This window comes from Aquarana catesbeiana, linkage group LG06, assembly GCF_042186555.1.
Source record: "Aquarana catesbeiana isolate 2022-GZ linkage group LG06, ASM4218655v1, whole genome shotgun sequence".
NCBI lineage: Eukaryota > Metazoa > Chordata > Amphibia > Anura > Ranidae > Aquarana > Aquarana catesbeiana.
Window position 1 is genome coordinate 385,591,666 of NC_133329.1, and position 19,235 is coordinate 385,610,900.

General features: G+C 44.9%; 1 protein-coding gene across 2 annotated transcripts in view; it reads left to right on the forward strand.

The window, feature by feature from the left end:
• RAB3GAP1 (RAB3 GTPase activating protein catalytic subunit 1) overlaps nucleotides 1-19,235 on the forward strand; it is a 245,296-nt gene that overhangs the window by 47,681 nt on the left and 178,380 nt on the right. For both annotated transcript variants that reach the window (XM_073634286.1, XM_073634287.1), the window contains exons 7-8: nucleotides 5,441-5,606; nucleotides 11,788-11,887. In XM_073634286.1, the coding sequence (XP_073490387.1) occupies nucleotides 5,441-5,606; nucleotides 11,788-11,887 (266 nt within the window). The remainder of the gene's footprint in view (nucleotides 1-5,440; nucleotides 5,607-11,787; nucleotides 11,888-19,235) is intronic.

Genomic DNA, 19,235 nt, shown 5'->3' on the forward strand with positions numbered 1-19,235 from the left:
CAAGACAAAGGCATAATGAGCTAGTATGCATATATGCATGTATTATGCATGTATTACTTACCCTAGATCAAAGCCCCCGCAGCCGTCCTCGTTCACTGATCCGGCCAGTGACATCGCTCCCGGAGTTACTTCCGGGTATTGCGGGCTCCGGCGCTGTGATTGGCGAAGCCGCGATGACGTCGTTCCTGTGCATGTACACGGGAGCTGCCGGTAACGGCACAGTCTAACTGAAGCAAAGGCACATACTGCCATTGCTTCAGTGCACATGTGCCCATGATGTTGGCACATACAGATACAGGGGATATCTCCTAAACCGTGCAGGTTTAGGAGATATCCGGGGTAGCTACAGGTAAGCCTTATTATAGGCTATCCCAGTGTTTCTCAACTCCAGTCCTCAAGGCGCCCCAACAGGTCACATTTTCAGGCTTTCCTTATTTTGCACAGGTGATTTGATCAGTTTCGCTGCCTTAGTAATTACCACAGCCGTTTCATCTGAGGGAAATCCTGAAAACCTGACCTGTTGGGGCGCCTTGAGGACTGGAGTTGAGAAACACTGGGCTAACCTGTAGCAAAAAGTGTGTTGTAAAGGGTTTACAACCACTTTAACTTTAAGCGTTCCATTTCTTACTTCAGTTCAGTCCATTTTTGATTTTTTGTAAAAAAATAAATAAATAATTGAGCAGCTCCAATCTAGTGTCTTTGCCTAGGCTGAGATGATGTCATCAGTCTGCTACAGGCAAGAAGCAGTATTTCTTCATTCTCCTTTCCCACAATGATCAGTCCACAACATTTTAAAGTGATTGTTAAGGTAAAAATATATAACAAATAAAAAATATATACACATACTGTGTGTGTGTATATGTATGTATGTGTGTGTGTATATATATATATGTATGTGTGTGTGTGTGTGTGTGTATGTGTATGTGTATGTGTGTGTATATATATATATATATATATATATATATATATATATATATATATATATATATATAATAATGAGAGAGATATTGATAAAAAATTTAAATTACATACATGTTATACTTACCTGCTCTGTGTAATGGTTTTGCACAAAGCAGCCCCGATCCTCCTCTTCTCGGATCCCCCGCACGCTCTTCTGGCTCCTCCACCCCTTCTGAGTGCTTCCACAGAAAGCTGCTTGCTCATGCGGGCTCACTCCTGAGCCACACTCTGTGTGTGTTTATTGACACACAATGTGGCTCGGCTCCACTCCCTGCCTCACTAGCTGTGATAGCAGCAGAGCAGGAGCCATTGGCTCCTGCTTTCTGCCTCTGAGCCAGTGAAGAGAGAGGGAGCAGCGATGCTGCTCTCATGCACATTGCTGGATTGACATCAGGCTTAGGTAAGTGTAAGGGGGTCGGGGGGGGTTTGTTTACCTTAATGCAAAGAATACATTAAGGTAAAGAAAAACCTTCTGTCTTTAGAACTACTTTAACTTTGTAGAATATCACAAGGTGAGAGAATGCAACAGGGGCTAATTTGTGTCAGACAAGAACTGCACAGACACCAGGATCCCATGACCATTCAGGAAGAAGGTGATGCTGGATGATGCATTGCCAAGAGGAGTACTGTAATCTCTGTTAATCAGCTGCATGTCATTTATCGGGGCAGGCTACCGAATGGTGACAAGAGCAGGACATGCCTACTTTATGAGCATCTGCTTATAGTCTGAACTGGAAGCAGATGTGACAGGGTGACAATGCAGCCGAGGTGTAGGAAAACATTGACAAATTGTCACCCCATCACCTGAAGTGCCTAAACAAGGACTTTCTTGGCAGGGTTTCCAGTTTCTATTTTTAAATTGCAGATTTAAAAGGATTCAATATTACAGCATATCTCCAGGCAAAACCATTTTTTTTATTTTTCTTAGGTTTGGATGGAGTGGCCCAGGGTTAGATCCTATGTCAAGTCGTTATTGCTGTCTGCGTCCCCCTTGGGGAAATTCACCCCTCTATTTGTTCTGGTGACCATTGTTGCCAAGAAAGGTGATTGGATATCCAAAAATTTTGGAGACATCCCCAAAAAATAGTATCAAGGGGAAATCTTCTAATGGTGACTCTTGTTCTTTGGACAACTGTTTAAAGCAGAACTAAACTCTCTCAATCAACAATTTTTCATCCTTTTGCTGCTAGTTAGAAAGGTATATTTTATTTACTTGCTTTAAACTAATATATATTTTTTTTCAGTTGCTTCCTGGTTTCTGGCCTAGGCTAAAATTATGTCATGCATCCCAAGCTTCATGGGCATTTTTTTCTCTGTCATCTAGAGGGGCTTCACACCCTCCTGTCTGCATTCCTGAGCTAAAGAGGATCTGAAGTCTTAAATAAAAGTCAGCAGCTACAAATACGTTACCTGCTGGCTCTTATAAAAAAAAAAAATAATAATAACCTGTCCAAGGATCCAGCGCTATCTTCACCTGGGGTGGTTCTTCTGGCTTTTGAGTCCCCATGTTAACTAAGGGAAGCTGCGTGAGCCATGCTGTGCTTTGTGAATGATCCCACTTCCGCTCCAATCATCTAGGGGTTGTGAGACTGGGTACCTGCTAAAACTAGGTACCCCCCCCCCCCCAAAAAAAATACAAAAACCCTCCAATCGTGGAAGAAAAGGGGGGGGGGGGAGCCGTTAAAGCTGAACTTTCCTTTTAGGATGCAGTTCTGCTTAAGGGTAGATGGATTCAAGGAAGTAAATACTGCATGAATCAACTGCCCTTACTCAAGATGGCCATAGCCAGAAATGCAAGGGGGGGGTGTATTTCAAAGTGATTTCTCAACATAATAAAACATAGAGACATGGATGGATGGGGGGGGGGGGGGGGGGGGTTGGCTTTAAATGAAATGGCGTTTTCAGTTACCCAGATACATTTAAGTTAGACTTTAAGGGGAATTTCCCACAATTTGGAAGATTTACACCAACTTCCTGCTGCATCTCTAGGACAGGAAGTGAGGGAAAATCTCCCCAGTGGTACACTGACAGCTAAAAATAACCTGCCAGGGGTTTTCACTCTTCCCTACTCTATCCGAAGCGAAAATAAATAAATTAAAAAAAATAAATAAACAAGGTTTTTTTCTAAACATGAAAATTATATGAACATGTTAAATATTATAGTGGGTTAGGTATACAGTGGAACCTTGGATTACAAGCATAATCCGTTCCAGGAGAATGCTTGTAATCTAAAGCACTCGCATATCAAAGCGAGAAAAAAATCACTCAAAAAGAGCGTGGATGCTCTAGTGGGACTTTAAATTGGGCCACTAGGCACTCTGTGTAGATACAAAGGTAGAAAGAAGTATTAGTTAAAATATATTATATTTATTATGGAAAAAATATAAAATAAGTAGCTATGACATATGACAGATTTACATTTCTAAAAATGGATGCACATTGGCGGATGTTGGATATAAGCATGAGACAATAACCAATTATGTTGAGAAAAATATACAATAGAAATAACCCCAATGTTTCAAGGTATTAGAAGGTAAATCTCTTCTTCAGGGGTAATAGGTCTCTTCTTCAGGGGTAGTAGGTCTCTTTTTCAGGGGTAGTAGGTTTGGTCACAATTAATTTTAAGTCTAAAAATTAGAACAGAATAAAAGTAAACAAGAAAAAGAGAAAAGGACAACATTTATAAGCATATGCAGTACAATGAAGGGTTGCTAAAGCTTCAGCAAGCATAGCCTAATTAATAAAGTACATAATAGTACATTTAATACAGTAACATGTATGTGCAGATACTGACCAAGTATATTATAGATGGACTCTCCAGAACATCCATAGCATCCAGTGGGAGATGGGTCAGCCACAGCTCCACAGAAGCCAAGGACAAGGGGACAGGGTGGGATGAAGGAAGGAAAATGAAAGGGACCAGGAGGCAAGGAGGGCCCCCGAAGATGGATACTTGGTCCCCAAAGTGGACAGTAATCCCCAGTAGCAACAACAGCCCCACAAAGGGCACCCCCAATGAAACACGTCCTCCCTCTACAAAGAAGTTAAACCAGAGACAATTCCAGAGAACTGGCTGGTCACCTCACCGGAACACTAGAAGAAATAAAATAAACGCATATCACAGCGAGTTTCCCCATAGAAGTCAATGGAAACAAAGATAATTCGTTCCACATTGACTTCTATTACATGCAATACCGCATGTGGCCAGAGGTGGGGGGGGGGGCGCCGGAGAGCCTCAGAAATACTCGGGGACAGCTCGGCTGAACTCGGAAACACTTGGGAACGGAGTATTTCCGAGTCATTCCGAGTATTTTCGAACGGCTCCGAACCGTTCCGAGTGTCTCCCGGTGCCGCCATACCTCTGGCCAAATGCGGCACTGCACCGCCCATTAGCTTGAATTCTGCTCGTTATGCGAGACAACACTCGCAAACTGAGTTAGGATTTAAAAAGAAAAGTTGCTCGTCTTTCAAAACGCTCCTTAACCGCGTTACTCGTGAACCAAGGTTCCACTGTATTGGGTTTACTTTAATAGTTTTATTTTTCCACTAAAAAAAATGACCTGACCCCTTTCCATACCTTGTACCTGTGGCCAACCTTTGCAGAATATCAGCTGTTAGCACAGACTAACTACAGGACTAGATCATGGAAAGCATGAGATCTTGGGGACTGCTTTTTTATTTTTTATTTATTTTTTTCTTGTTCGGATCGATTCATCTAACGACTCACTGAGGAAAAAGGAGTTAGCCACTCCTAGGGAACAATATTCAGATCTGAACTCATGTGCCCGGCAGTTAGAGACCTGGAGGCGCCGTCATTTGTAAGTAATCTTCAGCAGAAAGGGCTGTAGATTTTCCGAAATAGCATTTTGGTTATGTTAATGTGGCCATTTCACATGCAAATATTGCTTAATGGAGTTTTTTTTCATTAACCCACTTGGCTGGCTTGCTGGTATAATTCTATAAACTGGAAGATTAGTGCTCTCCAGATAGTAAATGACCTTTCTGGAAATGTACAAAGTGGCATTTGTTTCCCAGTAACCTGCAGTTGTTCTGCGTTTTTTTAAATGTGCAGGATAAGCTTCTTGTATTGGGCTGTTTTTAATTTGCTTTATTCTGATCCCGCTGGGTTCCTCTGCAGCTATGTGCTGCCTCATTCCCCAGGCGTGTGCGATTGTAGCACCTGGTGCTTCCACTTTTTATAATAAGGAATCAAAATAGCTGCAGAGGCAACTGAGATGGGGGGGGGGCTGATATTGCTGATGGAGAGATCTGATAGCGGCTTCATGCCCAGGAGATGATGCGGTATGATCGTGGAGAGGGGGGTGCATGTGACCCACCTGCTGAAAATAGCAGGAGGCTCCTTGGGAGCTGCTGTCTTGGTGTTTTTTTTTTTTTTTTTTTTTGCCATCCTGCTGTATGAATCAGTGCGAGACCTCCATCTCAGGGACGGATGACGCTAATAAATTTTGTTGTTTTGCAGCCAAGTTCCAGTCTTTGTGCAGATTCATCAGAAGTGGAGGAAACTTTACGTGGGCGAGTGCCAGGGGCCGGGAGTGCGGACAGACTTCGAGATGGTCCATTTAAAGAAAGTGCCCAATCAGTACACGCACTTGTCGGGACTCCTGGACATCTTCAAATCCAAAATTGTATGTACGCAGTTTTTCCCAAATGGGAGCAGACCGATGTTTCATATTTTCCCCGCTCAAATGTATAGGATACGCCTCATTAAATAAAGTTTTAGTGAAAGCCCAACTCTGATCTCAGATTCCGACTAGATAATGCTGCTCCAGGTAGGCCTGCCGACAATACTTCACACAGGTGCCAGCTGAGTTCGTCATACTGAAACGATAAGTTCACCTTTCTAATAAAAAAAATAATAAAATGCATATCTTTTAGCGGTTAATAAATGTGCCTTTATTAAACCACTTCAGCCCCGGAGGATTTTACCCACTTCCCGACCAGAGCACTTTTTGCGTTTCTGCACTGCGTCGCTTTAACTGACAATTGCCGTCCTATTGACGTCCTTTTTTTTTTCCACAAGTTGAGCTTTCTTTTGGTGGTATTTGATCGCCTCTGCGGTTTTTATTTGTATTTTTTGCGATATAAGCAAAAAAATAGCGACAATTTTGAAAAAAACGCAATATTTTTTACTTTTTGCTATGATAAATATCCCCCAAAAATATATAAAAAACATTTTTTTTTCTCAGTTTAGGCCGATGTATTTTTGGTAAAAAAAATTGCAATAAGCGTATATTGATTGGTTTGCAAAAAATTTATAGCGTCTACGAAATGGGAGATAGTTTTATGGCATTTTTATTTATTTATTTTTTTTATTAGTAATGGCGGCGATCTGCGATTTTTTTTTTTTTATCAGGACTGCGACATTATGGCGGACACATCGGACACTTTTGACACCATTTTGGGACCATTGTCATTTATACAGCGATCAGTGCAATAAAAATGCATTGATTACTGTGTAAATGACACTGGCAGTGAAGGGGTTAACCACTAGGGGGCGATGATGGGGTTAATCGTGTTCTAGGGAGTCATTCTAACTGTGGGGAGGGGGGCCTGGGCTACAAGTGACACAACAGCGATCACTGCACTCGATGACAGAGAGCAGTGATCTCTGTCCTGTCACTAGGCAGAATGGGGAAATGCTTTGTTTACAAAAGCATCTCCCCGTTCTACCCCTCTATGACACGATCGCGGACATAGAGTCTGCGGGACCAGCGGTCACGGAGACCGCGGCGGGCGCGCGCCCGCAACACCGCTTCTTAAAGGGCATGTACCTGTAAGCCCTTTTGCCTACCAGTGCCGTTCTGCCGATGTAAATCGGCATGCACTGATCAGCAAGCGGTTAATGTTTTTTTGTTGTTGTAAAGCTTTGCACCCTCGATCAGAAGATTGCAGGCGCAATCTGAGGCTGCTGCAGACTGTGTAGCTGTCTGCTCATACCTCGTACGGGCAGGCAGTTGCTAAATGGCAGGAAGCATCAATGAACTACCTAGAGTGCTCATTAGCACTCTGGTAGTACATTGAGAACTACAAGCTGTCAGCTGCAAAGGCTGTCGGTACTTGTTGTTTGTTCATTCACAGAACTCTGTGAATGCGAGATGTGGTTGTGTGGGCGGAGCCCCACATGGCTGCATTCTTTTTCAAATTGTGGCAGCAGGTGCCGGAAGAAGATCCCTGGCTCGCTGTCACAATTAGACAGGAGATTGGGGAGTGGCTGCAGGACTGGGAACTTGTTCTCAAAGGTGAACTTATCCTTGAAGCATATGCAATGAACAGGAGTTTGGACAGCTTCACTCTGAGAAGATCCACCTTTTAATTGAGTCATAAAAACAACAAAACACTGCAGCATGACACTGTGGGGCATGAGAAAAAGTCTACGTGTTTCACATTATATCAGCGCTTAATTATGACTGATCTCAGAGAAATGTACATTAAATAATTAATTGGGCCTTTTATTTCTACAGTCGGATACTCCAAATGCAAGGGTGATGGTTATCTTTGCTTGAGGTGTAGGGCACTTAGCCCAAACATAAATCGCATGCTATTTGTCTGCAGAAGAGTTAAAAGATCTTAGAATAGAATTGTGGGTTGGTCAAGTTGTTAAATGTACATGTCCCTTCGTTAATCATTTAGAATGATTGTGTTCCTACCTGGTCCCCAGGAAAGAGATGCCAATTTATTAATATCAATTACCTTAAAAGAATTATTCAAGATTGGGGTTGAGAGAATGGTACCCCGAATAAGTAACATTTTACTTCAGATCTCCAAAAATTAAATTTTATGGGGTTTTGGGTGGTAAGACTTTGGAAAATAAAGTCAGTTTGAAGGTTGATGGGCTAAATATAGAAATAAATTCCCAGTGTTCCGGTTACTTGAATAAGGTATTATAATAACCTTGGTTTAATGTAATTTAAGGTACTTGTCATAATCATGAATACCAAAAAAAAGAGGAAGGATGGGCTTTTGTTGAAGGGGCTACCTCCAATGGAGTGACAAGACCACATTCATAAAATCCAAAAAGCACATATTTGTTCGCATTCATTTTCTTTAACACAACACATAGTTAAAAGCATGACTAAAGGAATATGGTTACAATCCGGATGTTCTGAATGTAATCTTGTTTTTGGAGACCCAACCAAACCCCAAACTCCCCCGGCCAGCCCATAGTTTTTTTTTTTTTTTTTTTTAATACAAATCAATACAACTGTATATACATATCCATGACTCAAGATGAAAACATAAGGATCCAATTTACAAAACATGGAACAGTTGTGTTGAATGAGAGTAGGGTCACATATCTACGCGTTTCACATCTAGCTTCGTCAGGAGAAGAGAGGTGATTTGCATATTAGATTGTAAATGAGAAAATTCAATGCAGTTGGTGGAAGGGGCGATAGCCCTATATAAGCCCCACTAGGTAAGGCACTCCCAAAGGAATCGCAAGCATTCACAAGTGAAATAATAGTTTGTAGGAGATGCACCTAAAAGCATTCAAACTAGAACAAGCCCACTAGGAAAGCAAAATGCCCAATTTATATGGTCACAGTGAGGTCCACCATGAGTAATTCCATTAACGTGAACAGAAACGCATATCCTTCTTCCTGGCCAGGCAGGCTTTGCCATGATCAGGAAGAATTGATCTAAATCGAGGAAAAAAGCCCAATTTTGGGCTATTTTTTAAATGGGTCCTCCATCCAATTATAAAAAAAATAAAATAGAAAAATTCTGGCTGCAATACTTGCCTTTTAATCCAAATACAGCTTTGCATTAAAGGCGAGTATTGCAGCCAGAGTTTTTCAATTTTTTTTTTAATAATTGGATGGAGGGCCCATTTAGGAGCAATACTTTTTGTGCCATAAGATGTTCGTGGTTTTCTGGGTTAAATGAAGCCCAGCTTCGCTCATCCTGGAAGACTGAGGATATACTGGGAGTGTAGGGAGTCATAAGCCCGCCCCCTTACAGGACGTCACTGTGGCACCCTACATTCAGTGTGTAATGATACAGAAAGTGGCACTGACAGCATCACATTAGTGCCTCTCTCTACATTGACGATCACCCGGCCTGAAGAAGGTGTAGCGCACTTGGTATCACATGACTAGCCTGGGGAATGTATTTTTTTTTTTTTTTCTTTTTAAATTATAACTTACAACTTGAGGACTGGGAGGGGGCATGTCCAAGTTGGGGATCTGTGCTGGTAGGAATTCTGTATTGAGTGAAATATGGGGGGGGGGGGCACCACTGATAACGCCCTGCTACAAAAGTCCTAGTTGTCTGGCTTCAGTATTTTCAGTCTGACACAAGTATTCAAATTAGAAAATCAGACTGAAATCCTGATCTGCAGAGTTGTTGCAGAAAGTTCGGATTCCACTGGAGTAGAATGTTGGGCAGGTAACGGACCTTTTTATTTTTAGGAGAAACCAGCAGTGGCAGCCTTCAGATTCTCTCAGTACAAATCTCCTTGAAGATTCTTCCCCTGACTCTTCTTATTCTTCTTTTTTCCCTGAGACATTGCTGACACTGCACATAAGCAGCCAACCAGAATCTATACTGAAGCTGGGCTTTCTGTACAAGTCAAAGGGAATCGGCAGCATGAAGTGTCTGAATGGTGCGCTTTAAAGATGACATTTTAGCAACATTACAAGTCTGCAAGAGTAAATTGCTGTCACAATATATAAAAAAAATAAAAAAAATAAAAATAACAAACATGTTATACTTACCTGCCTTGTGTAATGGTTTTGCACAGGGCAGCCCCAATCCTCTTTTTTTTGGATCCCCCGTTTGCGGTCCTTGCCCCCCCCCCCCCCCCTGCAGAGTGCCCCCATAGCAAGCCTCTTGCTATAGGGACACTTGAGCAGGCTCACTCCCAAGCCGCGCTCCTGTGAATGGACATTGTCCGTTTACACAAAGCACGGATCGGCCCCGCCCCTGATCTCTGATTTATTAGCTCACTGACTGATTGGCAGCAACAAGTTTTTCTTGGATAAAGGCAGTAAGAGCATGCTGATAGGAGGAAAAAGCAGAGTTTCAGAGATGAGCTCATCACTGTGCTGCTTCCTCTGTCACTGTCTAGTCCCAACCTGGGAGCGAGATCAGGACAACATGGGCTCAGAGAAAGTGGGTTAAATGATGCTGGCCATCACATTGAAGACTTTTAGTGGCAGAAAAAACTAGTGTGGGTAAAATCTCTGGATTGTGGTTGAATATTGCAGTTTTGTTATTTTATCACTTAGTGGTCTTTGTAATTAACAAAAAAAAAATTTTTTTTTTTTTTTAATCTCACATCTTTTAGTAATTTAAAGCAGAGTTCCACCCAAAAATGGAACTTCCACTGATTGGATTCCTCCCCCCCTCTGGTGTCACATTTGGCACCTTTCAGGGGGGAGGGGGGAGCACATACCTGTCTAATCCAGGTATTTGCTCCCACTTCCGGGCATAGAACGCCGCAGGCTCATCCGGCCCCTCCTCCGCATCCCCCCCGCTGTCTTCTGGGAGACACGCAGGTCCCAGAAGATAGCAGGGACATGTGGGATCGCGCAGTGCGACTCGCGCATGCGCATTAGGGAACCAGGCTGTGAAAGCCGCAAGGCTTCACTTCTTGATTCCCTTACCGAAGGTGGCGGAGCCTCCACCCAAGAGCCGAGGGACAGATCGGCTTCGGGTGAGGACATCGCGGGCGCCCTGGACAGGTAAGTGTCCATACTTTAAAAGTCAGCAGCTGCAGTATTTGTAGCTGCTGACTTTAAAAAAAAATAAAAATTTCAGCAGAACTCTGCTTTAAACTTAACATTTGTGCCATCTAATGTTAGTACTGTAATTGTATTTCATGCCATTATATAAATAATTATATTTAGCTGGAAAAAAATAACCATTTTCCCCTAAGCATTTAATCTGATTGTACAATATCCCTTAGATTTACCATCAGCATGTAGTGTAAAGCCTGGTACACACTACAGCGAGGTTAAGTGGAGTTCCACCCACTTTTACAACTCTTCAGCATCCCTCACTAAACTGTGCAGTGTAAACGAATTGGATATTTTTAATTTTTTTTTCTCAGCACCTACTGTATATCTACTGTACTCATTTTTCACTTCCTTCTCCCTGGCCGTGGCTCTTCGCATCATTTCCTGTTTGCAATGCCTTCTGGAAGGGGCGGAAACTTCCTCTGACACTGCCGTTGCTATGGAAACCTGACCTGAAACCTATTACACTGCTTGTGCTGCACTGAGCATGTGCGAGATCTGCAAGGATGAAATCCGGGAAGAAATACAGTCTGGCTTCAGATGCCCACACTTAAGATGGCCACGGCCTGCTGTAAATTTATAAAATAACAAACTACTGTTAGAAACTAACAAAACAGACCTTAGTTTGCAGACTAACTTTACTAGAATACATTAAGCTTGTGTATTATAGGGGTATTTTTATTTAAAAAGTATAATTTCGGCCGGAACACCACTTTAGTCCAGTGATCCCCCCCCCCCCCGCCAGAACACTCTGATCAGCGCTCAGCTATTGGCTGAGAGCACTGATAGGGAGTCGGTCGGCTGCTGGTTTTCCAGCATGCACATCTGACATACACACAGGCAGAATGTTGGCAGTTATTTTTTTGTACCGGCAAATGTCTCCCGACATTCTGCCCTTGTGTACAGGGCTTTAGGGGCTGTCTGATTTTGATACTAATTGAATTGTTCAGGATTGTCCTGATACATAGATGTGGTCAATAGAATGTATAGAGTATGGCCAACTTAAGATTGATATATTGGATGTTTGTATTCGTTTTACGTGAAATGGTAAAATACTGTCTGTTTGTAGGGCTGTCCACTTACTGCGCTCCCACCTGTGAACATTGCAATCCGCTTCACCTATATTCTGCAGGACTGGCAGCAGTACTTCTGGCCACAGCAACCTCCAGGTAGGATACTACAAACCCCCCCCCCCCCCCCAACCACCGCAGCATCACTGAGACCAAGTACTCACTTTCCCCTCCTCCGTTTCCTTTTCTTTTCCTCCTGATTCTCTTTTTCCCTTTGTGTATCCTTTTTTTTCCATACCCTTTTTCCTTTTTGTCTTGTTTTTTTTTTTCATTATAAATTTATTTAGACCAGGGGTCTCCAAAGTTTCTAATCCGAGGGACAATTTGCTGTTATTTAGACTTTTTGGGGGGCCTGACTGTGGCCAGTGGAAGTAGAAAATGTCCTGGTGGCAGTGGAAGTAAAACGTGCTCCATCAATGGTGTCAGTAGGATGAGTAGTGCCCCACTATTGGTGTCAGCGGGAGCAATAGTGCCCCATCATTGGTGTCAGTAGGATGAGTAGTACCCCACTATTGGTGTCAGCGGGAGGAATAGTGCCCCATCATTGGTGTCAGTAGGATGAGTAGTACCCAACTATTGGTGTCAGCGGGAAGAATAGTGCCCCATCATTGGTGTCAGTAGGATGAGTAGTACCCCACTATTGGTGTCAGCGGGAGGAATAGTGCCACATTGTTGGTGTCAGTGGCAAGAATTATGCTCCCATTGTTGGTGTCAGTGGGTGGAATAGTCCACAGTCCATATTCCCATTGCACACGTTCCTGGAATAAGCTTTTGGAGTACTGGGTGCTGTAACGATCGCCAGCTAGATACTGGAACAAATACGATATGTAGATATTCGCCAGCACACCAAGGATCTTCAATTTCGTCCGAACGTTGTTTTTTATTCAAAGAATGATCACATCAAAAAATGGTGTAATGCAAAGTTTTGGAGTCACGTGGGACCCCTTCGTCAGGCATGTGACCATCACATACCTGACAAGGGGTCCTGCGTAGCTCCGAAACCTTGCACTACACCATTTTGTGAAGTGATCATTCTTTGAATAAAAAAAAAACGCTTGGACGACACTGAAGATCCTTGGCATGCTGGCAAATATGTACATATATTTGGTGGAATAGTGCAAAGTGTACAGTTCATGACAATTAATAGACACAAAAACAATAGTCATAAAAGCATATAAACAATACCTGCCAGGAACTCGTAAAGTCTCCCTGGTCGGTTCCCCTGCCCCCTCCTCAACTGAATATCGGGTCAGGATATACACTATAAAAAAAAAAAAAATCGAAATACCAGTGCCATACATACGTGATGGAATATACAAATATTAACAAATATGTAAATATGCATAAATATATTCAAATATTGAAGAGGGTATAGACATGCTAAAGGACTTTTTTTAAGACATTATACTAGGTTACAGACTAAGGCTGGCAATACACGAGTCATTTTCCTTCATTCAAAACACTGATTGAATAAAAGAAAACGACTCGTGTCCCCTGTCCACACACCCGATGTGGTTGGGGGAATCCCTCCTCCCGCTGAGCCTTTGTATTTTGAAAAGCAGGGAGATTTCTCCACGATCAGAATACACTCATCAGCACTGCCGGGTGTATAGTCAGCGACGCTGATTGAAAGACTTTTTTCAAACAGGCTGCTTGTATGTCAGCCGATCGATAGATCAACTTGTGTACAAGCAGCCTGTCCATAATAGAAATTTGGCTGGTCCCTGCTGAACTGGCCGAATTTCAATCCATATATGGCTGGCCTAAATTGGTTGTAAAACCTTTTATTTTTTTTTTTATTTTTTTAAATAAACATGTCACACTTACCTGCTCTCTGCAATCATTTTGCACAGAGCAGCCCCAATCCTCCTCTTCTCTGGTCCCCCCGCCGGCGCTCCAAGCCCCTCCTCTTCATGGGGTGCCCCCACGGAAAGTTGCTTTCCCTGGGTGCACCCGTGTAGGCTCACTCCCAAGTCCCGCTACTGCGTCCATTGATACAGACAGCGGGACTCGCCCCTCAGTCCCGTGTCACTGGATTTGATTGACAGCAGCGGGAGCCAATGGCTCCTGCTGCTTACAATCTGTCCAATGAGGAGGGAGATAGCGGCTGGAGCCGCTGTGCTCGTACACATCGCTGGATCGGATTGGTCTCGGGTAAGAAAAAATGGGGGGTCTGGGAGGGAGCTGCAGCACAGGTGGTTTTTCACCTTAAAGCGGAGTTCCACCCTGAATTTTTTTTTTTTTTTACATTCTTCCAGTCCTTGATCAATAATGACAAACATTTGGAGTGATTTTTTCTTTTCTCGGACATCACGGGACACAGAACCACAGTAATTACTGATGGGTTATAGGGTATCACTAGGTATTGGACACTGGTCACACCCTAATCAGGAAGTTCAACCCCCTATATAACCCCTCCCCTTCCAGGGATACCTCAGTTTTTACACCAGTGTCTTAGGTGTTGGACGTGCAAAGATGTCCTGTGCTGAAGCTCCAAAAGGAATATCCTAAGATCCTATACTGGGGCAAGCCAGGCGACCGGATCCATTCAAAGTGTCTTTTCATGGCCGAATTGGATGGTACCCGGGCCTCGTGTCCGAAGAAACGAGGTTTTACCTGTAACGCTTCTCTTTTTAGAGAGCTGGACCCGCGGATCAGAAAATGGCTTTAAACTTCCTAATTTCTGGCGAGGTGCTTTACAGGCCCAGAACTGAAGGATCCCCCTACTGATGGGGGCCCCAGTCTCTGACTGTTTTTCACAAACGGAGCCCACCGTGAGAGGCGAAGGCTGGGTCTGTGTAAACTGAACCCTGCGGCCTGGATAAGGTAAGAGGAGATTCCACAGAATTTTAATTCTAGTGGCTTTTCTCCTTTAAGGTGAATGCATGCTGTGCCTATTGTGACCACCGGGGGCGGCCAAGAGCACAAACCTTCTCATGTTTGATCTGTCTCAGCGTCCGCTGCACTGGCTCTTCCTCCAGCTCCAAAGGTAGATGGTGGGGGGTTTTCTCTGCTGGGATTTGTCCCCCCAGGCTAGGGAAAGGCTCAGGTATGCTGTAAGGCGGGTGAGACCGCACTGTCACAGCCGCTACCGCCGCCGCCACCGAAGCCGCATTGCGATGCAGGGCCCATCACTGCCGGCCTCCTCCTTATTCTCCCAACCCAGCCTCCCTTCAGGATTGTCAGAAAGGGTCGGCTCGCGCGGGAAGCGCTCGTTTTTCAAAAACGAGGGGGGGGGGGAGGGGGGGGAAGGGGCGTCAGCACAGCGTCAGCGTAGCGTCAGCGTGCCCAGACGCCCACAGTGCCAGAAAGCATGGCTATTTAAAGCACACTGTACAGGTGCTCTGAGCTTTGGAGAGACACAGAGCTGACAGTCACATGTAAGGTGGGACACAGGCATTCCCCTAGGCTGCATTCACTAAAGAACACCGGATTGGGCATTTGGTAGCAAGGCTTTTAGCCAGACTACATCGCTCAGCAGTCAGTGTTCGTTTTTGATACCTCACACCTTGTTGCTTTGCACTATGGGTAGAAGAGGTTCAAGCACCCCAAGAACCAGAGGCACTAGGGGGTCTCGTTCAGGTTCTGAGGACCCCCTGTCTGCTACACCATCCCCTCCTGAGGGACCAGGGGCAGCTGGACAGGGAGAGCCATTGGGGTTAGGGGCTACATCTGCTGCCGGCACTTCAGCCCCTGTGTATATTACACAAGAAGTTTTTTCCTCAACCATTTCTGGATTAGAGAAAAAACTAATGGCCGCGATTACATCTTCACTCAGTGAAAGAAAACGCACAAGGCCTTCCTCTGCTCCCCAAGACCCTCAGTCAGAGGAGCTCTGGGATAAAGGAGATGAATCCCTTTCAGAGGATCGGGATGGGACGGATGATTCCTCTTCGGAGGATTCAGGTGTAGAGCGACCCTCTGCGACTTCCCAAGAGGAGAAAGTCTTAGTGCAGATCCTCACTGGTTTGGTCCGTTCCACATTTAAGTTGCCCATACCTGAAACTACTACAGAAACCTCTTCTGCTTTGGGGTCACTGAAACCTTTCCAAGCAGCACATGCTTTTCCTGTTCATAATTTACTTGAAAAGCTGCTTTATTCTGAGTGGGATCACCCAGATAAGCGATTTCTTCCGCCGAGAAAGTTTTTTACACTTTATCCTGTGGAAGAAAAGTTTATTAAGAGGTGGGGAATACCGGCCATTGATGCGGCCATTTCCTCTGTAAATAGTAATCTGACTTGTCCTGTAGACAACGCTCAGATGCTCTGAGATCCTGTGGATAAAAAGATGGACTTCTTATTGAAAGATATGTTCTCTTTAGCAGGATCAGTGGCCCAACCTGCAGCAGCAGCGATTGGAGTCTGTCAATACTTAAGAGACCATGTTAAGCAGGTCATCAAAGTATTACCTGAACAGCAGGCCCAGGGGTTTGCTAACCTTCCTGCGGCTTTATGTTATGCTGTTGACGGCATTAGAGATTCTATCATGCAAACCTCTCGCCTCTTGCTTGGGTTGGTGCATATACGTAGAATCTTATGGTTGAAAAACTGGTCAGCCGAAGCACCATGTAAGAAGCTTCTAGCTGGGTTTCCCTTCCGTGGTGAAAGGTTGTTTGGAGAGGACTTGGATAATTATATCAAGACGATCTCCTGTGGGAAAAGCACTCTCTTACCTGATAAGAAGAAGAGTAAGCGTCCCTCTTTTAAACAGACTCTTTCCCCAGCGCCAGGGGCATCAGCCTCCAGGCAGTCACGACGGTCTCCTCCATCTGGGGCAAGAAACAAGAGTCAACCCCAGGGACACAAGAAATCCTGGGGGAAAAGGTCTTCTAAGCAAGACACTAAGACCTCTTCATGAAGGGGCGCCCCGCTCGCTCGAGTGGGGGGAAAGACTGCTGCAGCTCTCAGGGCCCTGGCAGAAGGACTTCCAGGACAGATGGGTGATCTCCACGGTAACCTTAGGGTACAGACTGGAGTTCCAAGAATGTCCCTCTCCTCGTTTCCTCAGATCAGGTGTTCCCAGAAAGCCAGAAGAGAAGCAGTCGCTCCTTCTAGCGATAAAGCGACTTTTGTCGCAAGAGGTCATTGTGGTGGTTCCCACAAAGGATCAAGGATTGAGACTCTGTTCCAATCTTTCTATGGTCCGAAAACCAAATGGGGACGACAGACCCATTTTGGATTTGAGAGATCTGAAACGATTCCCAAGGATGCAGTCCTTTCGTTTGGAATCAATTCAGACAGTAATCTCCGTCCTGCAGGGAGGAGAATTTCTGATATCAATAGGCATCAGAGATGCAGGCCTATATGTGCCCAGTTTTCCTGCTTAACTGAAGTGTCTGCAGGCAAAGATCACTGCTCTAAGGGAGCTAATTCTGACAGTCAGGGCCAAGAAGGGTCTTTCTGTCCGCCTTTATATGAGGCTGCAGGGGAAGATGGTGGCTTCATTCGAAGCAGTTCCCTATGCCCAGTTCCAAGCAGAACTGTTGCAACACAGTATTCTGTTGACCTGGAACAGGAAGGTGCAGGCATTAAACTTTCCAATGCACCTATCGCATGCCATGCGTTAGAGCCTCAGTTGACGGCTCATACCCGAAAACCTACAGAAGGGGAAATCCTTCCTACCGGTTGCCTGGGATCCTCTTGCAGGCAGGACGGATGCGTTGGTGATTCCGTGGCATCGGTTCTCACCGATTTATGCATTCCCTCCCATTCTGCTACTGCCACGGCTCCTTCGCAGACTCAGGCAAGAAGGGAAGTCGGCACTTCTGGTGGCCCCCGTTTGGTCCAGAAGAACCTGATAAGCAGAAATAGCAGGGATGATGGTGGGTTCCCGGTGGACCCTACCGATACACCCAGACCTGTTAGTTCAAGGTCCGGTGTTCCAGCATGCCTTACAAATGCTAGATTTGACTGGTGGGCTATTGAATCCCACGTTCTGAAAAATCGTGGGCTTTCAGGTCCTGTCATATCTACCTTGATCAATGCAAGGAAGCCACTCGGGCTGATCACCTCACGTGAGGGGAGGGGTCGAATGCGGAAGTCGGGCTGACCTCAGCCTCGCGCTCCGGGATGCCGGCTCTCTCCTTCCTCCCCTTGGGCGGCGGTGTGACGACACTGACGCCGACAACGGCCCCCGTATCTTTGGTGCGGGCGGCCGCCTCCTAGCCTCGCACCCCCGAGATTAGCCGCGGGACTCAGGTCCCTGTAAGAACGCGGCTATAGCTCTCCCTACCCCCCGCTGCGCCCCCCCCCTCCCCCCGCCGCGTCTGCGTTGGAGATACCGCCCGGAGCCGGAGCTGAGCTGGGACCGAGGAGGCGAGAGGAGAGGAGAAACAGCAAGCAGGGGAGCCCTGTGACAGCACTGTAAAGCTCTGGCACAAGTCCATGAAGTGTGGCAAACAGATGGAGCGGTTGACGAACAGCAGGTGACACGGAAGCGGTTGAAGAAAGGAGAGACAGGCAATCCACAGATAAGTGATATGGTCTTTTGGACAGTGGGTCAGAGAGGGTAAGTGCCTTTTTTACATCAATATGGTGGGAGTTCCATTGTGAAATCCGTATCATCGCTTGAGAGATAAAAGGTGAAAGTCATAGTCCTAGCGGTAGAGGCACGGACTTGGAGATACTTATCACTACTCCGATTTATTCTAGTGCAATGTTCCATTGAAAGCCCTTATTGTCTATTTAACAGAGAAGTCGCATTGGCTGCTCCCAGAAGTAGACTTCCTCTCTTATGTCTGTGTGTCTCTACAGTAGCTGAAGCCCGAATGGTGATCTGGTATATATAATGAGCGATCTATCATGAGCACCTCCGCTAGAAGGATTGGTGAAGGGACTGTTTTGTTCTGAGCCTGCTAAATCAAACGGCTATATTATTATACGGAATGACTTAACCCCCTTTTGGAGAACTTTTGAAAGTGGCTCTAAGTTTTTATAAGTCATATATAAAAATCTAAATATCTGTCGCCCTGGGATTTTGGGATAAGTTCTAGGATAAGGGCTGTACTTCAGTCTCACAAGGACAACGTACTGATAATAAGAACATCTTTACACGCTACTTACCTAAGCGGAGGTACCCAACCAGTGTCTGGTGAAATTTCTTTATATTTAATAAAGGATTGGATGAGCCTAAACAGACAAGTAAAGTCGCCACTGGCAATACAGGTCCTGAATTACCCCAAAATAAGAGTTACAAGTTCAGCTTTGTGGCCCCGCATTAAGGGGGGTGGGGTGCTGAAATAATGGCGGCCCAACCTTAGTCCCTGGTGGAGTAAAATAAAGTCAAAGGGGCGAAAAGATAATAAGAATGAGAGGGAAAACAAGTAAGGGGGGAGCAACAACGAACCCAACTGGAGCACCCGGCAGATTAAGTGCAAGCCCAGGAACGATAAGGAAATACATGTTACAGGATAACACTACAAGTCCGGGCAAGGGCCCGGGAGCTAA